The 16,777-nt window shown below is 43.9% G+C and overlaps 1 protein-coding gene across 9 annotated transcripts in view; it reads right to left on the reverse strand.

The window, feature by feature from the left end:
- LLGL2 (LLGL scribble cell polarity complex component 2) overlaps nucleotides 1–13,869 on the reverse strand; it is a 70,495-nt gene extending 56,626 nt beyond the window's left edge. For 3 of the 9 annotated variants that reach the window (XM_083598116.1, XM_083598114.1, XM_083598111.1), the window contains exon 1: nucleotides 13,727–13,867. Coding sequence is in view for 2 of the 9 variants with exons in the window: in XM_083598110.1 (XP_083454236.1) it covers nucleotides 13,519–13,528 (10 nt within the window). In the remaining 7 variants the exon portion in view is untranslated. Of the gene's footprint in view, nucleotides 1–13,518 lie in introns of all 9 variants that reach the window. The other 6 variants (XM_083598110.1, XM_083598109.1, XR_014544335.1 and 3 more) reach the window with 5 other exon arrangements.
- Nucleotides 13,870–16,777: the final 2,908 nt, after the last annotated feature.

Consider the following 16,777-nt stretch of genomic DNA (forward strand, 5'->3'; position numbering starts at 1 on the left):
AAAATCAAGTGCTTGGGACTCTCTCTTGGCCACAGCCAAACCACAGCCCTTACTGAGTCTGCTTCACGACCTCCTTAAGTGGTTGCATGTGACTGGAATATGAACCAGGGTTAGAGAGATGTGTGTCCATGCAGAAGCCTGCATGGGTGGAACGTAGCCTACTACAGTGGTACCTCGGGTTACATACACTTCAGGTTACGTACGCTTCAGGTTACAGACTCCGCTAACCCAGAAATAGTACCTCAGGTTAAGAACTTTGCTTCAGGATGAGAACAGAAATTGTGCTCCGTCGGCACGGCAGCAGGAGGCCCCATTAGCTAAAGTGGTGCTTTCGGTTAAGAACAGTTTCAGGTTAAGAACAGACCTCCGGAACGAATTAAGTACTTAACCCGAGGTACCACTGTATATTAAAGTAACATCCACCTGCATTGTCCCACCTACTTTTGCCTCTGGCCCCACCAACCACTGGTTGCCCAGGAGGGAGGGAGACCCCTCAGGATGAAAAAGGTCCCCCTTCTCTAAGGGACAGAGAACATCACCCAGCTTTATCTACACCAGTGGTGTCCAAACTTCTTTCAAAGAGGGCCAGATTTGATGAAGTGATGGGCTATGAGGGCCGACCAAAGTTCCTGACCTTTTTTTTAAAGATTGAAGTTGTTCAGCTTTTTTATTATTTTTACCCCAGGAAATAAACTGCCACAGGGGCCGGATTAAACCGACCGTCGGGCCACATTAGGCCCCCGAAATGGACTTTGGACATGCCTGATCTACCCCGACTGTTTTGTTAAATATATAAAGAATAACGTTCTTGAGAACTGCATACTTTGGGACTTCCAGAAGAGTTCTGGAGAACTTGAAAGCTTGCTCACTATCTTGTCAAATTTTGAAGGTATTAATCAAAATACTAATAAAATCAATAGCCTATTGTAAGTTCTTATTTTTTTCTCCCTAGTGGACCAACACAACTACCTAGAATTTTTGTAATGTTGAGTATGCAACCTGTGCTCAGAGACTTACTTTTGTCTAGTGGTATCTGGCTAGAATATCTGCATTTTCACAGAATATTTCGGGTGATTAGAGAAAGGTGTAGGTGAGGCCAGGGGCTGTGGCACATAAGGCACCACCAGTAAGAGACTACGCTCTGTTCAAGAGACACCAATTCTCTCTTTTGATCTCTTCAAAGGGGTTGTATTAATCCCTGACACTATGAAAGCCTAGATGTTTTAGCTGAAATTCTAATTCAAAACAGGCACTTAGGTTCCAGTGAAATAATCTGTTGCTGCATGGAGGATTGAAGCCTTTATTAAAAATAAAGCAAATGGAAAGCAAGGCTTTCATGAAAGAAGCCGCTCTGCCATATTCTGGAGAACACACAATCGTACATGCAGTTCTACACATTACATTGATGCTTTCTACAGCGGTTGCATGTGCGAGTCTTCCCGGTGTTTACAGCGCTGAGAAATATGTTCAGCGGTCCTTGGTTGATGCATCAAGATCTGGTGTGGAGACAGGTTAATTGTTAATCTGTTTCTACAAAAAACCACAAACGCTTAAATCATCAACTGCCATGGAAGATGCAACAGCCTTAAGGTATTTTGCACCTCTGCAGATACCTAGCTGCTCAATGCCTCTGCAAAAGCTAATAAAAGATGGTAAATACAGGAATAACCCAAAGCAACTGGGCTAACAATAGCATTTGGAGCGGGAAATGCAAAGCCAAGAGTTCAACTACCTTCACTCACAAAACAAGGTGTGAAAAACATTAAGCCTTGGAAGAAAGCAGTTTAAGAAAGGCAAGGCCTGGGAACTTGGAGAAATCCAAGATGAATAGACATGTTTTAGGAAAAGGTGTTATGTTGGAGGGAAGGAAAAGGAAGATCCAGTAGAGCAGAAGGAAATCTGCAGTTTCACTTAGAAAATTTTGCATACAAACGATGGCTGGTATACCACCCATCTTGCCATGTATATTTTGGGCAGCAGCTGTATCCAATTATTCTTGAGCTGTTTTTGGACCACCTTTGTATCTCACAATAGCAAATGATAACAACTTTAGGGCTCTCAGCCACAGCAATAAGCCCATGTGGCCCCCAACAGAAGAAAGGTTCCCCACCGCTGCTGTGGACAATCATTGCAGGGACATGTTTTCTATGTGCAACGCCTATTGGATAAGTTTTTCCCAGTTCTATCAAGCCACACTTGTGTTCTTTAGTGAGAACATGAAAAAGACACTGCTGAATTGGGCCAGTGGCCCATCTAGTCCAGCAGCCTGTTTTTACAGTGGCCGACAACCTGATGCCTTATGGGAAGCAGACAAGCAGGACTTGAGGCACAACAGTACTCTCCCCCATTCTGTGGTGTCAGCAAGTGGTATTCAGAAGCATACAGTTTCCAACAGTAGGAGGAGAACATAGCCATTATTACTAGTAACCACTGGATATGAACTAAGGAGGGTTTGGGTTTTTTAATGCTGAACATACAAAGCTGCTTTCTAAGACTCAGGTTATCAGTCCTTCTCACCCAGTCTGGACAGCCATGTCATTAACTGGGACCTGAACCTAGGACCCTCATTAAAAGGTAAAGGTAAAGGGACCCCTGACCATTAGGTCCAGTCGTGACCGACTCTGGGGTTGCGGCGCTCATCTCGCTTTATTGGCCAAGGGAGCCGGCGTACAGCTTCCGGGTCATGTGGCCAGCAGAACTAAGCCACTTCTGGCGAACCAGAGCAGCGCACGGAAACACCGTTTACCTTCCTGCCGTAGCGGTACCTATTTATCTACTTGCACTTTGACGTGCTTTCGAACTGCTAGGTTGGCAGGAGCAGGGACCAAGCAACGGGAGCTCACCCCGTCGTGAGGATTCGAACCGCCGACCTTCTGATCGGCAAGTCCTAGGCTCTGTGGTTTAACCCACAGCGCCACCCACGTCCCACAAGGACCCTCATTATTACTTTATTTATTGAATTTATATCACCCTTCATCTGAAGATCTCAGGACTGTTCACAATACAAAAATACAGGACAAAAGCACAAACACCACCCCACACACATAAAAGCAATAACGTAAGAAATTAAGGTGGTCTGCCAAGGAGCAAATCAACTGGAACAGTAGTCTGTGGCAGACCACAGGTAAGAATTTCAGCTTTACCCCTGCAGATGCATCTAACAGTTGTCCAACTTTAGACTGTAAGACCCTTTTGAATTTTGAGTGGAAAGGTAGACCATAAAGGCTTAAAGCAAGAACAAGTTAAGTTGCCTCTCAGTATGCTGCTTTGGTACCAGGTAATTTAGCCAAACAGGGCAATGTGAAAATACAAGAATTCTCAGAAATCAGCACAGTATTCTACCAAGCATGAAATGTTCAGTTTTAGAAATGAGTCCCATATATTTGCAAACGTAACCAAATTACTTATAGTATAACTTAGAAGCAGCAAGCAAACAATTTACTGCTGTTTTCTACTGAGGGGCACGATAAAGGTCGCTACCCTGGGGAGGCCACTCATCACACACACTCCAATATGAAATTCTTGGACTACAGCAAAGGTCTTAGCAGCTGGGGATGTTTCTATTACTTTATGCTTATATAAACAAGTGGGCTCATTCTCTCTGCATTCCAGCCAGTAATGAGGTCGCCCCACTGCATGTCATAAATCAAACTATTCCCTTATGAGTTTTGCCACCACATAAGAGTGAAGGATAGATAGCCAAATTAAGGGACAGAAGTTGCAAGGTGAACATATTTTACACCCAACTAGAATGATCTGTAGCAGAAGGGATGCAACTCAGTAGCACGGAAAGGGGTCCAACGTTTAATTCCTGGCATCTCCAGGTATGGTTGGGAAAGATTTGTGCCTGAAACCGTGGAGAGCTGCTGCAAATCAGTAGTTGATACTGAGTTAGATAGACCAATGGTCTGATTTGGTACACAGGCAGCTTCCCATGTAGAAAACTACCAATTCCAGCTAATTCAGTATTTGCCACACAGCTGCACTTCTTACCTTCTAGACCAGCCTTTCTGAACCTTGGGTCCCCTGACGTTGTTGAACTACAACTCCATTCATTCCTTGCTAGCAGGACCAGTAGTCAGGGATGATGGGAGTTGTAGTTCAAAAACATCTGGGGACCCAAGGTTGAGAAAGGCTGCTCTGGACTGTACAAAAAAGAAGAACAAATTAGTAAAACTGCATACAACTGGATCTATTCCCCCTTCTTGTAACAAATTCTTCAATGTCTCCATATACAAGCAGTGATGTTAGGGTGTTGTGCAGCCAATGTGTGCCGGTTTAGTGCATAGAGACTGAGTAAGCTTTCTTCTCCTAAAGTATTAACACCTAATACTCTATACTTATCTATGGAAAGAACAGTACATTCACACATTTTACTGTGACAGAAGAATTTAGGACAGGGAGGAAGAACTCTAAATGTTGTTGGACGACACCTCTTACCACCAGCCATGGAGCTGCTGGAAGTTGAGTCCACCAGCATCTGCAGGTCCACAGGTTTCCCATCCCTAATTTAGAAGGCTTCTTTTGTAGAAGCTTGTGACAGATATGCTAGCGGGTAGGCATTAAAGCAGGACCGTTCAGCAGATGGGAGTGAAAACGATCACCTATCTAGCAAGCTATAATGGTTACTATGTTAGACTAGGACTTGGGAAACCCAAGTTAAATCCCACCTCAGCCATGAAGATCTCATCTTGGGCAAGTAGCTATATCATCATAACCTTTCCCATGTATAACCAACCAACAATCCAAATATTCAGACACTGGGATGCTGCCCATAAGCAATCCATTTGATAATTTCCAAGGCTGCTTTCAAAATGGCAGCTCTTCCAACAACCAGCAAAAGACGAAGGAAATGCCTGATGGAAGAGGGAGCACTTCCTAGCACGGAGACTAAGCATGACAACAACTTTGTTTCTGATACTGCCTTGCACATACTGACCCAGAATGCAGTATCAGGCATGACAATTCAATATGTCCCTCAACAATAGCCCAATGCTGCTTGAAAAACCAACCACCTGGAAGCCACTTGGCAGAAATGTATGGTATAATTTTCATGAGTTCTTTTCACTTTCCACTTCCTCCAAGCTGGGAGTTGTACGTACTTTCCACTTCAGGAAAGTAACCCTCAGGCCTTGAGCAAATTATTTCACAGACTTCACAACCCATTTTGTGGCTTCTTAACCTCTGAGTATTGAGATACCAACAGGAGCAAAAACTGCAACTATATGGGGCGTTAGTTTGACAGGGCAAGGAGCGCTTGGTAAAGACAATTAGCAAAAACAGGTGTGAAGGAAAGAGTGCCCAGTTGTCTGCCATGGAAACTTTTGCAAGAAGGAAAACAACAGAGAGAGGAAAAGAGGGAAGGAAGTAGTAAATAAAGTAAGATGCTCATAAATGTGGTTTATGTGGTCAAATTACACTTAACCTCCATTGTCACAGACAGACAGGAGAGAAATGTGGTGCTTTCAACATAATGCTAAAATGAACGAACGACTAGATTTCTTGTTCCAGTCTTCAGAAATGATTTACCCTCCAATACACCCACTACAAAACTGAAAGTTCATACAGAAGACTGCGCCCAACTTCCTGTTGACTTAAAACGATTTTTACAAACATTGACGATACAATACACACAATATCCACAAAATCAACTTCTATTTCTTCATCAGCTGTGGATGGAATAGGGCTGTGATGGACTGAGGATGAAACCGACGCATAGAAAACAACATATACATTTTGGAAAAGTCTTCAGTGGTGGAGAAACCCCAACATACTGGATCCCAACCAATTTCTTTGCTTCCTCAATCCCACAGAGCACAATTCAGGGCATGCACAGTTTGAACAATAAAGCTTATAGAACAGCCTTGAGCCTTAGAGACAAATTTCTTCACTGGTCACAACCATCTACAGCATTAGGGCTGGACGATATTAGGTTTTCAACACTGATGTATCACCAGCCAAACATCGTGGTTTTGCGATCCACTATGATGTTGAAACAAGTTGCATTGGCTCCAGCTGGCGGGGTGCAGTGTAAAACTGCCTCTGCTCTCATTGCGGAAGCTGAGGAGGCACATTCACTCTAGCGCCTCATGAGCCAATGGTGCTGGAAAAGACATCAGCCTCACCTGCAGAGCACATTCTGGACCCAGACCACCATTTTACCCTCTCACCTTTTACCATCTGCCCCATCTCCTAAGGTGGGGAAACACAGAAGGGGGTCTCAGACAATTTGCAAATGCACTACCTGGCAGATTCGCAGAAGACCTTTAAAATACTGGGCTGAAACATCAAGAGTGTTGTAGCACCTTGAAGATAACACAGTTACTGTGCATAAGCTTTGGCGAGTCCAAGGTAATTTTTAATGCACCACGCTAACACAGTTGGCCTTCGGGCGTTTACCCTAGGTTGACATTTTAACCAGTTGTGCAGTGCCAATTAGCGGTTTGTACATTGCAACTTTTGTTATGCTTTTCACAGCCCTGCTCCAAGCAAATGCAGAACATACAAAGGGTCCTGATACATAAGACCGTAAGATTGACTGGTGCATCATTCTGTTCTTGCAGCGGCCAACCAAATGCCCTTGGGAACCTCACAAGCAGGATATGAGTGTAAGAGCACTATCCTGGCTCAGCTGGTTAGAGCATGGTGCTGGTAACACCACGGTCATAGGCTCAATCCCTATATGGGACATATACATATTCCTGCATTGCCAGGGGTTGGACTGGATGATCCTCAGGGTCCCTTCCAACTCAACAATTCTACGATTCCATGATCCCCAGCAACTGGCACTCAGAGAAGTAGTGCTTCTGATGTAAAAGGCACCACACAGCCATCATGACAAATAGCCATTGGTAACCTGGTCTTCCATGAATTCACCTGTTGGCTCTTTTTGAAGCCATCGCAGTTGGTGGCCACCATTATATAAGGTGGGAGTGGCCACCATCATTTAATATGCTGTTACCTGGATCTTCCAATATTTAGCATAAATAGATGACCCTGGGTTCTAGTGCTATGAGAGCGGGTGTGTGTGTGTGTGAAAACTCCCTCTCTACCCACTTTCTTCAAAGGATGCATAATTTTATCTGTGAAAATCTTTTGTGGCAGTGGCATAAGCATCCAAAGTACTGCAAAGCTGCCAAATACTTACTTGACACAGCTGAAGTGGCCAATAGGTTTCGAGAAATGTATAATTTCACACTGCTGACTCAAATGGATGAAAGAGGAGTACCCCATCACAGAACAAGTATGTTCAAGTGGTTCCCCCCCCCTCTGAGGCCTCTTAGAAGGATATAAAGATGTGAGTGTTTTCAAGGCTGTTTTGATTAAAGGGACGTAGAACATTAGGGATGATGATTAAGCTCAGCCAACTTCAACAATTTAAGTACATTACTTCTAAAGGTTTAATTTGGAAAATAATCCTATGATTGAACAGCCCTGGCCCTCTTCTTACTGGCTATTGTCAGCCACGTGACAAGTTATAAAGACAGTCAACAGCAGTGGTTCAGTGTGTATGAAAAAAAGAGACAGACAGACATACATCATGGCATGCTTCTCTCTCTCTCTCTCTCTCTCTCTCTCTCTCTCTCTCTCTCTCTCCTCTCTCTCTCTCTCTCTCTTTCTCTTAAAGTAACTTGCGATAAATGCTGTCTCCAGAAATCTAAACAACAGGAAAGGTATAGGAAGAATAGTAACCCATCAGATTGCAAAGATGCTCTTTTCATTTTGGTCCACAGTCTTATCTATAAGATTCAGGTGTATTTGCTAGGGTGTTTTTTTACCATAACAGTACTGAAATGAAGGAAATGAAGCCAAGGTGCCAGGCATGTCTCAGGGCCAAATTACATGTTACATAGTTGTGGGTTCCTTTAAACAACAACAACAACAACAACAACTGAGGTTGCCATCAGAAATTGAAGAGCAGCAGGAAAAGGAGCTGATTACCCCTTTCCACCATTTCTGCATCCCCAACAAACTCCTTTCCCATGCAGCCCTGCTCTCAATCAGAGGATTAGGCGGAAATGGAAAAGATAAAGTAGAATATGCCTGGTTTGGGCCACAGATGCATAAGAAATTTTATTATGGCGCCCAGAATATGAAGCACTCAGTCAGTCATGTATGTCGAGTAGCCCAGCTGCTGGTAGCAGAGATACAGGCTTGACAAGTGATCAAGAGAGAGACTTATGCCCCTCCCTGCAGCTATGGTATTCAGTAAGCAATGCAGGCTTACAAAAGACCTATTCAACAAGACCAGAAAATGTGTTAATCAGTTCTCATCATAGCAGTCAACTTTCAGATTTGAAAATAAGGGATCAGCAGCCTCACCTGTCCCGGGGACAGTCTACGGGATATCTATCAATCCGGGGAAGCAGCGGGAAACGGTGCTGGAATAAGGGAATTTCCCACAAAAAAAGGGAAGGTTGACAGTTATGGTTCTCATAACAAGAGCAAATGTTGTTATCCTATCACTTTCATTAAAACAGGTCTCTGATTGATACAATATGCAAGACTCTTCAGTTAGGAAGTGGTTTATCCTGTCTTAAATGGAAGGGTAATCTGCATGTTTAAGACTTTTGTTCTGTGCCATCCCCAACCCACCAGACTTACTTCTGGCCATTAAGGAAGACCTGTGAATATTATTTAAAAGGTCATCACTGAACTCCCCTGCAGTGACAGAACTAAAATACTCCATATTTTGTAGCCTCTTAACAAACCTCTGATCCTGAGGTATTGCAGTTAACAAGTTTCCTGCCTCTAAACTAAAGAGCCCAAAATCAAATCTGAAAAGAACAGAGATATGTGCAGCTGGCAAAAAGTCAAAGAGAAATTAATGCAGACTGACAAGGTGACAAGTTAAGCCAATTATTCCAAGTAGAATTTAAACAGAATGTTTGAATAAAATGTTGCAGTGACAAGTCTTCAGGAACTCAGAGCAGCTTTTGAAAAGTGGGTTTATCCATGCATACTTGAGAACTCTCCAAAATTTGTTTCCACTTTAGTTAATTTTGAGAAAACTAGGCAAAATCACATTTAAAATTATAATCATATGCCTATACATAATCAGGAAGGAACACTGAAAAGCATCAAACCCAGCACTATTTTTCTAGAAAAAGAGCTGCCAAAACTCACCATGAACGCCTCCCTTGTTCTCTTATAATGGCGCCCACCTGAGAGGTGTCAGAACTGAGTTCCAGCTAGTTCCAGCTGAAAAAAAGCCCTGATCATATCTGAAAACATTTGGTGTATGTTCTATAGCACAGAGAGGGTTTCCATTCACTGCTATGAGGAATAAGGCTTGCAATTCTAAATATGGAATGTCCAGAAGGCAACTTCCAAACTTGGTGGGATTTTCTTATTGAGTAAGCCTTTTTAGGACTGAGTTAGAAGATGCACAATCAACACAGGGTTTCTTTCCCTTTTACAGGTGACCCTTGAATTTTAAATCTATATTGTGAGACCTGAAGAGATCAGATGTAAGATATGGGGAAATGACACACGGCTAAACGCAAATTTTATAGGAGACTAACTAACCACAAAGCAGCAATATTTCAGATTAACTCAAATTATCAACATAGCCTCAGTCAGACAGAGCATTCACCTTGCTGCAAATGTGACAAACTAAACAGCCAAGAAGATAGCCAGGTCATAGGACAGGATCCAGAACAGGCATAGGCAAACTCAGCTCTCCAGATGTTTTGGGACTACAACTCCCATCATCCCTGACCACTGGTCCTGTTAGCTAGGGATGATGGGAGTTGTAGTCCCAAAACATCTGGAGGGCCGAGTTGGCCTATGCCTGATCCAGAATATCCAGTGCTGCATGAACAGCATTCCACTCCCACAATAGAGCTTCCCCTTTCTTCTCTCTGCATGCTTCCAAAAACTGATCCAGAGGGACCCTTGACACTCTGAAGCAGATTTTGTGGGTGTGGGAGAGGCTTGCAGGCGACAGCAGAGGAAAGGGACATTCCATTGCACAAGAAGAAGTCTGTTGTGCAAGCGAACAGCAGCATTTGGAGTTCACACAAGCCACCTTATTTACAACCCTCAGAGCAAGATGACCAGATGATGATGTACTTCAGCTCCCATCAGTCTCGACCAGCATGGTCATAATGATAAGAGTTGTATTCCATCAACATCTAGAGGGCTACAGATTTCCCATCTCTGCAGCAGAGCATACCACTGAAGCACATCTGCATTCCATACAGAAGCAAGATTAGCCCAAAATCTAAAACTCCACTCCAAATACCAATGGCATTTATGATGTCTGTAAGGAAAAGAACAACAGCAATAAAAACTTTGTGTTGCTTACTAAATTTATTACTATACATGTACCACCAAGTCATTTTATTGCCAGAAGCTAACTTCTCAATTCATAGTTGAGCTATACAAGACACCAGTAAAAATCACACTGTGGATAATTCCACAACACCACATTTAAACCATGGAAGTTATACCACATTTAAGTTACTGCAGAGAATATACGTAAAAAAGGCAACAGTTAATTAATCCTTTGAGTGATGTAACAGACAGGTCAGTATTTTCCATTTTTCACTTTATTTGATGATGTACATGGCAAGGACATTCCATGATAGTTGATTCATATTAGAGATAGAAAATACCACATATAACACAAAAATGTTCCCATAATCCTGCAAAAGGAGGTAGGGCTATCTTTCCTTTTAATCACCCAACTTACTCGGAAAAAGATTGTCCGTTTGGGACAAACTTGTTAACCATAAGCTTCAGAATGACAATTTTAAAATATACTATATGCTCCAGTGAGGCAACTTCGGTGTGAATTCCTGTGAGAAGTATTTGCATAGCGAAGAGTCAGAGATATTTTTAAGTGTGATAGTACATGGAGTCTTCTGTGACCGAAAGCTGCTCACACGCCTCTGATGAAGCAATGGCAACTAGTTTCCATTGCTGTTATACCACATATTAATGCCTGTAAGTCAGGGATGCAGCTTTCCAGATGTTTCTCAACCTACCATCAGCCCCAGTCAGCATGGTCAATGGTCAGGATGACGGAAGATACAAGTGAAGTTCCCCAACTCTGCTGAAAGACTGTAAAAAGTGGCTCTCTGTTTACATTTGGTTGTATACCAATACTAGTTGTCGTTCATCCTACAGGTTTGTCAAGTTCAATAATTGCTGATTTTCCCTTCTGGAAGTATACCCTACTACACAGACCCTAAACATGTTTACTCAGAAAGCAATCCCATTAATTTAATTGCGTATGCTCAAGGGAACCAGGGATGGTCTGGGAACACCTGATGCCGCAGCAAACACCTGATGACCTCAACAATAAACCACACAGAAGATCACATAGGAGCAGAATAAACATTATTAAAATTGTGCACACTCTGGACTACAAGTTCTCATTTAAGATGAAGCCCACATATTAAATGTAATATTAGGCAGCAGCTGCTTGACCAGCTGCAGCTTGAGCACACCTGTGGCAAAATATATTTTAACAGAAGCATCAACAATACATAGTACACCCTTGCTTCCTACACAGACCTTGAAAATGTAAACAGCTTTAACAGCTCAAACTTGCTGCTGCTCATGAAACATTACGCTGTATAGGTGACTCTAGACTCTGAATATTAACACAAATTTCAACGATGAACAGCAGACAGGTAACTTCAAGGAACCACCCCCAGGTTCCAATTTCAACAATACAATAGGCATGAACACCTACAGGGTCACCTGACCCACCTCCAAGAAAAAGATGACATGTTTCACTTCAGCACAGCAAGAGGTGCAGAGCAGGGGTAGAAAGCCATTTGTCCGCAATAATACACCATTGTCTGAGCTTGGAATGAAAACCTGCTGAAAGACCATTAATAAGGCAACCTCAAAGAGATTTATTTAACAATGAAATTATTTCAAAGGGCTCCAATTTCCACTGAAACATCTCAGATTTAATGAGACCCGGTAAGTTTTCCCAGCCTCCAAAGCAGTTACTATTTCAGGTTGAACAACTAGCAAGCCTTCACTGTTTGAAGAGACCAGCTTATCTTAGAAGTTACACATGGAGTCCAAATTAAACTGGGAGGGGGAATAGGGCAGGAGGGGAGTTTCTCAGCTATAGAAGCCTAAACTGATCTGTTACTTATGTGCCTGGCCTTTGGAGAACACAACAAGGCTATTCTCAGTTGTGATACTTGACGAATACCTTTACTAGTTAGGGTGTGGTGTCCACTCATATTGCTAAAGACTGCATGGAGATTTCAGTTTGCCTCAAGCTTATCTGTAGGGGCATTCATTACCTCAGATGTCAGCAGTGTTTGGGGAACAAAGGGAAAATTTGGCTCAGTTCATGTGGTAATTTCAGTACCACAAACAGTTATCTAACACAATGAAGGGCAGGTTTCCCTCAATGGGGGCTGATATTATCATACTTGCCCAAGGCTAACGCCAAATGCCCCAAAGCACACATACCACATTACTCTGTAAGAGAGGATCTGCCATCTTGAATTTCCTCAGTGAAATCCCAGAGCCAACCTTTGGCCTATGCCAGGGATAGAGAGCATGTGGTCCATCAAACCCTGTTGGACTACAACTCACATCCTCCCTAACCACTGATTATGCTTGGGGCTGATATAAGTCAGAGTCCAACACATCAGAGGGACACATTTTCCCACTGAGTACTGACCCCTATATAGGCTAATGGAGTGGTTCAGACAACTAATAGGCACCAAGATGCCAATTACTGGCCTATACCTCCTAGAGCTTATTATACTAAATTTCAGTCAACAGCGACATATTGACCTTCAAAGAAAAGGAAATGACGAGCAAGATTCGTCTTGACCTGCTACCAAAGAAATAAAAAGCCACCTGGAATCAACAATAGTCAGAGGGGAAATCAAGCCCCCTCACAGAGGTTTGCCAGCCTGCCATACTGTAGTCCCAGAGCACCTGTGCAAACAGCACAGCCTGCCAAAAAAGTATCAAGTACTTGAACAAAAGCAAACCTTTCTGAAATACCTCCAGCCAACAACCGACATAGCAAGGCAATGCTGACCAGGGGCATCGGAAGAACAACAGGAGTCCTAACTTACTGCTTGCTTCACCGGCGAAAATTCAAAACGAAAAACAAAAACCAGTTACCTGCCTCCCCAGGGCCAGATCTCAATGCTGGCAACCCCCCCCCCCCAAAAAAAAACACACAACAATCCACAACTAACTCGGCCAAGGTAAAGTCCAAACTTCATCTACTACCCACAAAGACCCTCCTCCCCACACTTCTGGCAGACACCAGAAAAAGACCCCACATAATTCTCAAGGCCAAGCGCACCCAAAGTGATGCCCCCCTACACGCTTTCTCAGTCCATCGAGAGCACCCTTCCACCAACCCAATGCAACACCCCCACCCCGACCAGCTTTCACGCCCCCTAACCATCATACCAATGAATCCCTCCGACGCCCGCCCTGCAAGGCACTCCCCGACCAGCCTTGCCCTTTCTTTCCAGGATCCATGACAAAGCTCAGAGCAGTCTCCTATTTGCTCACCTTCCAGCATGGAGTCCAAGCCTCAACTCCACCCAACGCCAGTCCAAGGGAGCTTCTCCCTCTCCCCCACCCCGGAAAGCACCCCCCCTTTACCTGGCGTCCCCGCCCCGCTTTCTTTGCAGCCTCAGCCCCGTCCCGTCCCCCCGCCCAGGCCCCCCGCTCACCGGGGGGGGAGGGCCGCGTGCAGAGAAGCCAGGCTGAGCCTTACCGTGCAATGTCCCCCGACGCGCCCCAGCTCCTCCTTGCGCCGGCGCCGCCGCCACCTCTCCTTCCTGGATACCTCCAGCAGGGGGGGGCGTGCCCGCCGGATATGCAAATCACAAAGGGGGCGTGGTACATCCCTTTCTCCCCCCCAACTCTGCCGCTCGTGAATAATTCATCGCGCTCACCGCTACCCGCTTAGCCAATCGGGAATCAGCAAACCTCTGCCTGCATTCTTTTCACTTTGCATCCGGCCAATAGCAATCGGCGCGCGAGAGGAGGGGGGATCGAGATCAAAGTAGGCTAATTCCAGTATGACTATCTTGGCTTCTTAAGACGCCGTGGTCACGCCCCATATCCGCCGAGTTCTGGGCGCACCTATCTTGCTTTTTTCCGGTGGAGGAGAGACGGTGTGCAAGCAGGGGTACAAAGGGCATGAGCAAAGATAGGATTCTGGGTGCTGCTTTCCTGGTGCTAGATCGTAGTTAAGGCTGCTCCCTTGATTCAGAGCAAGTAGGAGCTCCTGCGAAGAAAAAAAACTCGAACGTGGCGCTTTTCCAGATTGCATTTCCTCCAATCTTGACTGCGTTTTCTTGTGTGTTGCTCTGGAGCAGGTGAGGGAGAGACAAGAGCGGATGGATTCGTATTCCAATCAGGAAAGAGATACCGGTCGCAAAAAAAAGTAAAACAGCCGCTCAGTGCACACAGTAATTAGAACAGGACCGTACTACTGTTGTTGGACGGGATACCACTGGTAACTTGGATTTCGAATTAAAATTCTCAGCCTAGTCGTTGCCTTTTCCTTTAGGGAGATCCCTTCCCAAGCTGTATAATAAAGATTACCACCGTTAATTAGAGGTCTTGTTCCTACTAATATTCACGACAGTTCTGACTCTTGATCATGGCCAAATGTCTTTTGTTTCCTCTTATCTCTCTTTTCCACACACGATACTTGTGATAGAACAGCAATTTGTGCCACAATTTACGCCACAATATCATCTCCGAGTACTCTTTAAGCTGCCACAAGGCTGTTTATAATATTTCTGATAGTAGTTGAGTTTATACAGCTTGCTGTGGTGGTGAGAGCAGCAGGCAGGGTCTGATCAAGCGATAAAAACAAGCCACATCTTCTGCTTGTTTACGTTAAGAGCAATCCTATTGAACAGTAGTATATTAAACTTGCGTCAGAGAATATCATGCTGTAGATTAAAGGTACTGTGTTCACAATTATGCTTGGAAGAGAGTCCTTTAAGAGGATCTGACCAGTTTCTTGCTATTGTTTCTGAAGGGGAAGCACTGACATGACAATTATTTCAATATCTGCTTCTCTCAGTAAGCCTGGATGGAGCAGAAATAACAAACTGCATTGATTCAAATGACACATGTGCCACAGTTGTATGCAGGCTGCTGATAGAGCCTGAACATGTTACTCCCTTTTTAAATGAGCACACATAAATGCATATTTGCAAGGCTAAACATGGTAGTAGTACTGTTAGGGCAGGATTTGGGGGCAGAGGCTTAAGGCCCCATTCAACAAAATAAGCAGGAGAGTCCCCACATACACAAACGGGTTATCTTGCCACATTTTGAAGTAAATTAAAACACATGCCCCCTCAGAAACCCCCTTCCAGAGAGTACCAGTGCTACCTTACATCTAAAGCAATAGTCACCAGCCTTTTGGGGTCTGAGTCACATTCAACCTAAGTAAAGTGTCATGGACCCCCCCTCCCCCCGCACTAACCAAGCACACACTGCAACCTGTTCTATTGGCTACAATAAAATGCTTCTTTCAAGGCTAATTTGAATGGGTGAAAGGGAAGGAGACCCCTGCAAGAAGGCCACTGTGGGCATATGTGCACCTACAGATGCAATATTGGCCATCCCTAATCAAAAGATGGGCTGCGTAAGAGCATTAAGTCCAGAGACTAAAATTGCCTAACTGCCCCAAAAGTAAATCACAAGGTTGCAAGTTTTGGAAAAGGAAGGCGTGATCTAAAGCAAAATTACTGATCTAGCAGTTGTGAAAGTGATCTTTTTTATTTGTAGTTGATAGTCTTTCAGCCCACAATAAAACACTCAACTTTCAAATATTATTCACCATTAACACAAACAAACAAGAAACCCAAAAGCCACGCTGCAGCAATCAAATTACTTTTGTTCATTGTTCTGAATTGCCCAAGCCAACTGGCTTATGATTGAGTTACGATGCCACAAATCAGAGGCTGGAGGCTGCTCTGTGCATCAGCAAAACTAGGGCTAAACAGCAGAAAAAGAAAACAACAACAAGTGAACAGATTTAGTTTCAGCTGAATGACAAAGATTGTGAATTCAGCCTCAGGGGATTTTCTGTAGCTTTCATCTTGGTTTTCCCCCTCCAGCAAACAACTCTGGTACTGTGAAGCCTGGCTACAAGGAAGGCTGAAACTGAGTCACCTTGCCACACTCACCTTTTTGTGACACTGTTCAGATAACAACACATTATTAAGCAGCAAGTAACTGGAAGCTCCAGAATTGCTACTTATTTTTTTCGCTATTCTTTTCCTGGTTTCATCAGAATTTTGGTCCATATATCCCTGAAGGCAAGCAAATGTCATTCTGTCACCAAAACAAGGGAGATTAGCATTTGGGTTGGTAAGACACAATGATGTTAGTGGCTCCTGCTGGACTGGCTGCAAAAAATGGCAGTCCTTCTGGCATATTTTAAGGTAGATGGTTTTCTATTTTCGTACTGTACTGTCGGGAAATCATTCCCTGATCAGCCAAGTATAATGGGTGGCTCTCAGACAGGGATAAAATAATGAAAATGGACTGGATGAGTGGCAGAAATGTAGTGCTTATTGTCTCCCAACATTTTTGTATAAAACTCTCTGCTGGCATGAAAAAAACATAAGTTTGGGACATGGTTTGACAACTTTGCGCATGTGTGGAGAAGTAGACCATTAGAGGTAGCTGGAGTGCTATTATCCATCAGTTACCTAATGGAAACAAAACTGCTGTGATTTTATGATGTACTATCCTGGAGCCCAGGGAAGGGATTGACTAGTTTCCCCATTATGGT

Source organism: Podarcis filfolensis (genome assembly GCF_964270895.1).
Source record: "Podarcis filfolensis genome assembly, chromosome: 2".
NCBI classification, from domain to species: Eukaryota; Metazoa; Chordata; class Lepidosauria; order Squamata; family Lacertidae; genus Podarcis; species Podarcis filfolensis.